We start from the raw sequence: 7840 nt of genomic DNA, 5'->3' as shown, positions 1-7840 counted from the left end.
TAGTCAAATCTACATATATGAAAGGAATTAATTCACCAATAAGCTTAGCAATCTGTGATAAAAGAATTACTGATGACCCAATAGATCAAATAATTGGAATTGTTAATGGAAACTTGGCAAACGTAAATGTTAAATTCAATGCCCATCTTGGATACGCTATACCTTTATCAACTGAAAATCTTAGAAGATCTATAAGCTTAGCTTATAAATTTCACAGAAAGAATCTAATGGAACAAGATGATGAACCATTTTCAATTACATATGCAATAAATTATGCTTTAACAAATAGCCATCATAGTATAATATTTAAAAACAGAGAAAGAATTTATGTTGATGAATTATTTCAGAAAATTGTAAAAACAGAAATACCAAAATATAAAGCTATTGAAAACCCAGTTCTATTATTAAAAGAACCATCAGTAAAATTAGTTTCATTGAATTTTCAAATAAGAGAATTTAAAATTAATAGCCCTTTAAGTTTATCTAAGTTAAAAATCAAAGAAGAAAATTCTGAAATAAAAGAACTAACAAAAAAGATCGAAAAATTAAATGAAACTCTAAACACTAAATTATGACAGTAAATAAAGAAGAAATATATGTGACTTATCAAGACAAGAAACAAGAGCTATTTGAAAGAAAAAATCGGTTGAATTATTTACAGTTTTCTGAAATAAATCAAAGAGCATTCAAAGCCCTAAAAATAATATATGACAAGTTGAAAAGAGAAGTTGAAGAGCTAGAGAAATTAATAGAATCTCTAGAAAATAGTGATGAATCAATGATAGAATTTGCAGAAATTTTAAAATAAATAATGAAGCATAAAAAGATTGAAAAACCAGAAAATAAAATTAAAAGAAATAGGACGAGAAAATTAAAAGGTAAAATAAAGGAGTATAAAAGGGAATGAAACAATCTTTAGATTAAAATTAATGATCTTATAATAAGAAGGATAGAAATAAGAATAAATATAAACAAGTTGGAATTGAACTTAAAAAAGTTATAAATGCCTGGAAAACCATATTATGACCTAAAAGAATTAAAGCTGTTAAAAGAAAAAAATGGAGAATGAAATTGAAAAATTAAACAGATATTTAGAAACAGGAGAAAGTGTAGAAATAAAAGAAGTTATTGAGGATTTGAGAAGTTATATTAAAGAAAAAGACAAACAGATAAAAGATTTTATATACAATAATCCATGCAAAAAGGAATATTATAAACTAAAACAAGATTGAAAAGTTATAAATCAAAACTGGTAGAAATAGTCAATACTTTCAAAGAAAAATATGAAGAGCTAATAGAAATTTCGAAAAAGAAATTAAAAGAAAAATCGAAATTAAAAATTTGGTATCAGAGCCAAGTTAACGATTAAGGGTAACACTTTCTCTTTAAGCAACACTTTTAGTAATACGCTAAAAAAAAAAAAACCAATTACCAAATGTCCACAATTAATTAGTAAACTTCTTTGTAGTCACTATAGGTACAATAAGATAATAGGTACCACAGAAGGCGCATATATATATATTGCCTTTTTCAGTGTAATTTAAAATTTCATCTTGTACCAAAAATATTATGTCATTTCAACTGTTTTCATAATTTTAATTTTAATTAATATGAATAAACCATACATATCTTTTCTTGCGATTTTTAAAAATATTTTACATTTTACTCAGTTATATATTTCCCTATAACAACTTAAAATCCTTTTCTACTTCATATGTTTCTTATGACAAGTTTTAGCATTTTCAATTTTTAAAATTGTTCTGTTGACTTAATTATTCATATACTTCGTATCTATCTTACAATATGTTTACGAAAATACTGATTCCTTTTATTATGGATGCGAAGGAAAAAGAAACTTACCCACGTTTCTAATGTGTTTCAAAATTCTTTTTGGCTTTAATTTCTAAGGATAATTTTTAAAAAATTATAGCAATAATGTTTGGTGAAACAAAATAAAAGTTATTTTCAATAAACAAGCATTACAACAATAGTATTTAAAAATTTTCTTTGGATAAAGTTAAAATGACTATATATAGTAGATATAAATATAACAAAAAATAATATTTTCTGAATTTTCTACTTTTTAATATATATAATTATGCTAATCTTTTAATTTTAAAAACATAAACTAACTTTAGAAGTTATTTCATTTCATGCCTTTTACTTTTAAAAATACTCCTAATTTTTCAAAAAAAAAATTATAAAGACATAAACATTTTAAGGAAGATGACACTTCGATAAAGATGCTTAAAACGTCTTTTTTTAAAAATGTTTGTACGTTATTAACTAAAATTTAATACATATAATTGATTAAACTATATTATTTTTGTCAAAATTAGATCATACAAATTAATTTGGTCAAAAAATCGATAAACCAATCTTGAACCGATTTAAATTAATATTCTTTTTTATAAAAAATGACTACAATAATTTTATTATAGAAAATGACTAAAATATTTTTATTATATATTTTTTTAATTTTAAAAATCCTAAATTCTAATCCTATAACGACAAAAAAAAGGTTAANACCGATTTAAGGTATAATTTATTGATTTTTTTTACCAAATCAATTTATTTTATCTAATTTTAATAAAAATAACATAGCTTAATCAATTATATATATCAAATTTTAATTACTTAAAAATATTTTTTTTAAAAAATGTTTTAAACATTTTTATCTAAGTGGCTCCCACATTTTAATGTACTAAACACAAAATACTAATTTAAAATACTATAATAATATGCTTTAATTATGGATGCGAAGTTAAAACGCTACGAAAATAATTAGCTTATATCTAGGCCATCACTACTTAAAGATTCAATAACGAAAATTTTATATTAAGACTTGGTTTGGTAAAGTTTTTTGAAGATGTGCTTGTGCTTTTTAAAAGCTCAAACTCTTCATTTTGTGTTTGGTAAATCAAAAAGATCATGTGCTTGTGCTTGCAGCTTTTAAAAGATCGGGGTACTTTTGAAAGCACCTAAAATAGAGCTTTTCAAAGTTGGCTTGTACTTTTCAAAATTTAAAAGTCTAATATAACCTCATATGTTAACTAATTTTCAAATTTAATGTTTGCATTTATGTCTATTATAGTATTTTTAAATTTTAAAAGCTATTTTACCAAACACAATTGATGTTACTTATGTTTATTAAGGTAGCGTTTGTTTTCGGAGACAGGACACATAGACATGGACACCGAAAGTTTAAAACGTGTTTGGAAGTAGAGACATGGACACGGAACACATTGTCTCCAGGACACTATTTTATATTTTTGTATCCACTCTTTTACGAAGGACAATGATGGACACGAGATTTAAAAAGATGGACACGGATTTTTTAATCAAAATTTTTTCCCTTTCTATCCTTAGATATTTTTTATTATTCTACTATTATCTCTTCTTATTTTTCTTAATTTTAGCTTCTTCTCTACATCGGAGTTCTTCTTTCTCTGTGTTCCTTTTTTAGATACTCTCTTTTTTTTAGAATTTTTTATTTGATTGGATAATTAATTTATTCCTTTTTATTGTTCATTCTCTTCTTTATGGCATGCTGTGTTAATGGAGATTTAATTCACTTCTCTATTTTATGTTACTTTATTTATTTTTAATTTTGTTACTTTACTATCATTTTTATCTTATTGGTTCATAGACTAATTTTTCTTGTAATTTTTTGTACTCTTACGTACTCTTATTTTTTATTAAATTGATTTGTACGATGTAAAAAATTTGGAATTATATGGCTATTTCAGTCATTTTGTATACTATTTTAGTTTTGTCTATGTCTATCCAAACATAATACAGGACATTACATCAGTGTCTTGTCCATCATATCCAAACACAAAACACAAAAAATCATTTTTGATGTCTCCGTTCTATTGTCTCTGTCTTAGTGTCATGTTCTGTCCTGTCTCCAAAAACAAACGCAGATAAATGCTACAACTTTTAAAAAACCATCTTTTAAAAGTTAACTTTTATGAGCTACTTTTAAAAATTAAAAGCTTTACCAAACTAAGCCTAAATCTCACTTTAGAGATTTTTTTTTATTATCATTTTCGTATTCAAACAGAAAAGTACTTTGATCTGTCTCCGGTTGGTGCCTGGCCATATACTCCAATTTCAACCGATGAAAAGTCTTATACTTTAATTAATTACTAAATTACCAAATCATGGCAACATTTTTTGATCGCAACAAACCGATTTACAAGTGTTCGTAGACCAAACGGTTTCCACTTCTTTGGGCCCCGTTGAATTCAGATGAAGAGATGTAGTAATCAATTTTTATTTTGATGTCTATAAAATCTAGAATCAAATTGGTCACACACATTAAATAACGGATAATAATAACTCAAAATAACCTTATCTAATTTAATATTTATTTAAATAATAATTAAGTAATGTAAAATAAATTAAAGTAAATAATAATTAAATAATATAAAATAAAATAATTTTAGACTATGATCTATGTGGGGTGTAATATGTCACCATAATATCAATAGACAGTTACGTCCATTTAGTATTCAACGGAATTATTGAAGCCTCGTGTTTGGACTTTGGACTACTATTCTTGTGTTCCAAGTTCCAACAATGATATATATATATATTCATAATTTCATATATCCATCAATAACCACACATACATATATATAATTCTTCAATAATTAATCTACAACATTATTCTTCTTAATTTTGAGAATAAGAATGGGAATTATCCCTCACTTTCTTGTTATACCATTTCCAGTGTTAGGACATATTAATCCCCTAACACAATTCTCTAATGTTCTAACCAAACATGGTTGCAAGGTCACTTTCCTACACACTGAGTTCAGCCACAAGAGAGCTAAAATCTCTGAGGATGATGATGGTGGTTCCCAAGATCACATTAAATATGTGACGCTGCCAGATGGTTTGGACCATGAAGATGATAGAAGTGACAATGTTAAGGTTCTTTTTTCTATGAAAAAAACAATGCCTTCTATGCTTCCAAAGCTCATAGAAGATATCAATGCTTTGGATACTAACAACAAGATCACTTGTATTGTTGCCACAATTAATATGGGTTGGGCCTTGGAAGTTGGTCGCAAATTGGGAATCAAATGTGCTCTTCTATTTCCAGCTTCAGCAACTACAATGGCTTCAGTTTATTGTCTCCCAAAGCTCATGGAGGAAGGAATTGTTGATTCAGATGGTATGAATATTACTATTTATATATTCTCTTGTATCTAATGATGCTATTGTTTAATGGGTGATGTTTTGAGCTACTTATTTTTATTTTAATTTATCACTACTCAGTAAAATCATAAAGAATTTTAGGTATTCTAAAAAGAATGAAATTTGAGTGATTTTAACTAGGTTTAATTATTTTTGTTTTTAAAATTTATTAAATTTATAATTAGATTTATATATATTTTTTAATTAAATCTTTACATTATTTTTAATTTTGTAATTAAATATTTTTTATATAAAAAATAACTAAATATTTTTCTCAAAAAATATGCAATTAAATATCTTATTAAATTTTTAATTGTAGATAACTTCAATTTTTATAAAAAAAAATATTCAATTAATTTTAATATTTTTTACACTAGAAATAACCTAATTACAAAATTAAAAATAATATAAAGACTAAATCAAAAAGAAAAAATACAGAAACCTAATTACAAATTTGGTTAAACTATACTTAATTGTCAAATTTACATAAAAATAATTACACGTGAATATTCACCGTATATAATATATTAAATAAAATCAACTGACTAAATTTATTGGAACATTGATATTTTTAGAGCATTTGAAATATTTTCAAAACTATATACTATATTCAATTTAGTGATATGTATTTTCTTTGCAATTATATTATTGCAGGAAACATCACTAAAACACAGGAAATTCAATTTTCTCCACTGATGCCTATGATGGACGCAAAAAACTTTGCATGGGGTACCAATGGAAAGGCCTTCTTCGATCATCTTTATCAGGAAGAGATACAACTTCTCAACTTAGCAGAGTGGTGGCTTTGTAATAGTGCCTATGATCTTGAACCAGGAGCATTCTCCATGTCTTCAAAGTTCCTATCAATTGGACCATTGATTGAAAGTGATAACAACAACAACAACAAAAGTTCTTCATTTTGGCAAGAAGACACAACATGCTTAGAATGGTTGGATCAACAACAACCTCAATCTGTTGTATATGTTTCATTTGGTAGCTTGGCAGTTATGGAATCCAAGCAACTCAAAGAATTAGCCCTTGCACTTGATCTCATTGACAAGCCTTTTCTTTGGGTTGTAAGACCAGGTATATATGTAATCAGTAAATATTTTAATTTTATCCATATATATATAATCTTTTTTCTTGAAATTTTCTTATTTTGAGAATAATTTATTAAACCAAATTAAAATGTGTAAAAATTTTTATATATCTATCTGTAATAATCCTTTGATTTCTACTATATTCTTTAAGACAACATTTTATATCCAAAATAATTTTGAAACAATTATTGTAAATGTTGTTAAAGATGAAACTAATATAAATAAGATATTTGTATATAAAAAATTAGTTACTATATATTTGTATATATTTATATATATTATTTTATATGTTATATTTTTAATGAATATTTTTGTATTCTAATATATATTTTATATAAATTATTAATTTATTGATTGATCATTTTTTGTGTACACATATTATTGATGAATTAATATATATACATATTCAATATATCATATATGAATATATCTTATATTGTGTATGTCACATTGTATTTATTAATTAATAGGTGTTTGTATTTATGCGTTATACAGATAATATGAATAGCGAAAGAAACAACAAATACCCAGATGAATTTCATGGAAGAAAAGGGAAAATTGTTGATTGGGCTCCCCAGAAAAAAGTATTAAACCACCCTGCTATTGCTTGCTTCATAAGTCATTGTGGTTGGAATTCTACTATTGAAGGCGTGTATAGTGGTGTTCCCTTCTTGTGCTGGCCATTTTTCAGTGATCAATTTTGGGATGAATCATATATTTGTAATGTTTGGAAAGTTGGGTTGGGATTGAACAAGGATGACAATGGATTCATATCAAAGGAAGAGATAAAGAAGAAGGTGTTGCAATTGCTTGGTGATGAAGGCATAAGGGAAAGGTCTTTGAAATTGAAACAAGTGACTTGGAATAACCTAACTGAAGGTGGCCAATCTACAAAGAATCTTGAAAATTTTGTCAATTGGGCAAAGTAATTGCATTATTGGAAAATATTTTTTTGTTGTTGCCTGTATTAAGTTGAAAATTCATTATTATGTTTGATAGAATAAACATATAGCTGAGATGTGATGATATTTTCCCATCTTGCTATAATAATAATAAAGTTAATAAAAAGTAGCAAGGTAAAAAGTGGTGTTGCCTTAACTTATATCAATAATTCATCACTATATATAGGTGAAATTTTCCAATAGTTATAGTGGAATCATATAAGAGAAAGTGTTATGAAATTATTGTCTCAAAAAATTTAAATTGATAAAAAGAGGTGTTATATCTATAACATGCATGTTTAATTTTTTAATGCAAAAGTCTCACTTAAGTTTCGAAAGCTTTCTAAGAAGCTTTGAATCTAACACATAAATGAAAGCAGAAGCGTGTTGAATGAATGCAGAGAAGAATTGAAAGAAATTGGGAAACAAGAAACAGTAACTAACGCCAAACAGAATTATAACACCTAAAAAACAGAATAGCTATGCAAATATATAAGTTTGAAGCATAATTATGTATAGACTGTTGTTGTTTTTTTTTTTTTTAACTGCTTGATACTTAATTTCTCTTTTTAGGAAGATGATAATAATAAT

General features: G+C 25.6%; 1 protein-coding gene across 1 annotated transcript; it reads left to right on the top strand.

The window, feature by feature from the left end:
* The first annotated feature begins 4636 nt into the window (after positions 1 to 4636).
* LOC107486643 (UDP-glycosyltransferase 83A1) lies at positions 4637 to 7399 on the top strand. Its single transcript, XM_016107201.3, has 3 exons — positions 4637 to 5185; positions 5863 to 6294; positions 6804 to 7399. Exons 1-3 carry the CDS (start codon positions 4699 to 4701, stop codon positions 7235 to 7237), a joined length of 1353 nt encoding a protein of 450 aa, XP_015962687.1. The 5' UTR covers positions 4637 to 4698; the 3' UTR covers positions 7238 to 7399.
* The last annotated feature ends 441 nt before the right edge of the window (positions 7400 to 7840 follow it).

The sequence above is a fragment of the Arachis duranensis genome, chromosome 4 (assembly GCF_000817695.3).
Source record: "Arachis duranensis cultivar V14167 chromosome 4, aradu.V14167.gnm2.J7QH, whole genome shotgun sequence".
Taxonomy (NCBI): Eukaryota; Viridiplantae; Streptophyta; class Magnoliopsida; order Fabales; family Fabaceae; genus Arachis; species Arachis duranensis.
The sequence above is the reverse complement of the archived record's forward strand: the minus strand, read 5'-3'. Positions and strand labels throughout refer to the sequence as shown.

Excerpts from the sequence above, each read along its gene's own strand:
- LOC107486643 (XM_016107201.3), top strand. The coding sequence starts at position 4,699 with ATGGGAATTATCCCTCACTTTCTTGTTATACCATTTCCAGTGTTAGGA. Across the intron at positions 5,186-5,862 it reads AGGAATTGTTGATTCAGATG|GAAACATCACTAAAACACAG; the intron begins GTATGAATATTA and ends ATATTATTGCAG. Across the intron at positions 6,295-6,803 it reads TCTTTGGGTTGTAAGACCAG|ATAATATGAATAGCGAAAGA; the intron begins GTATATATGTAA and ends TGCGTTATACAG.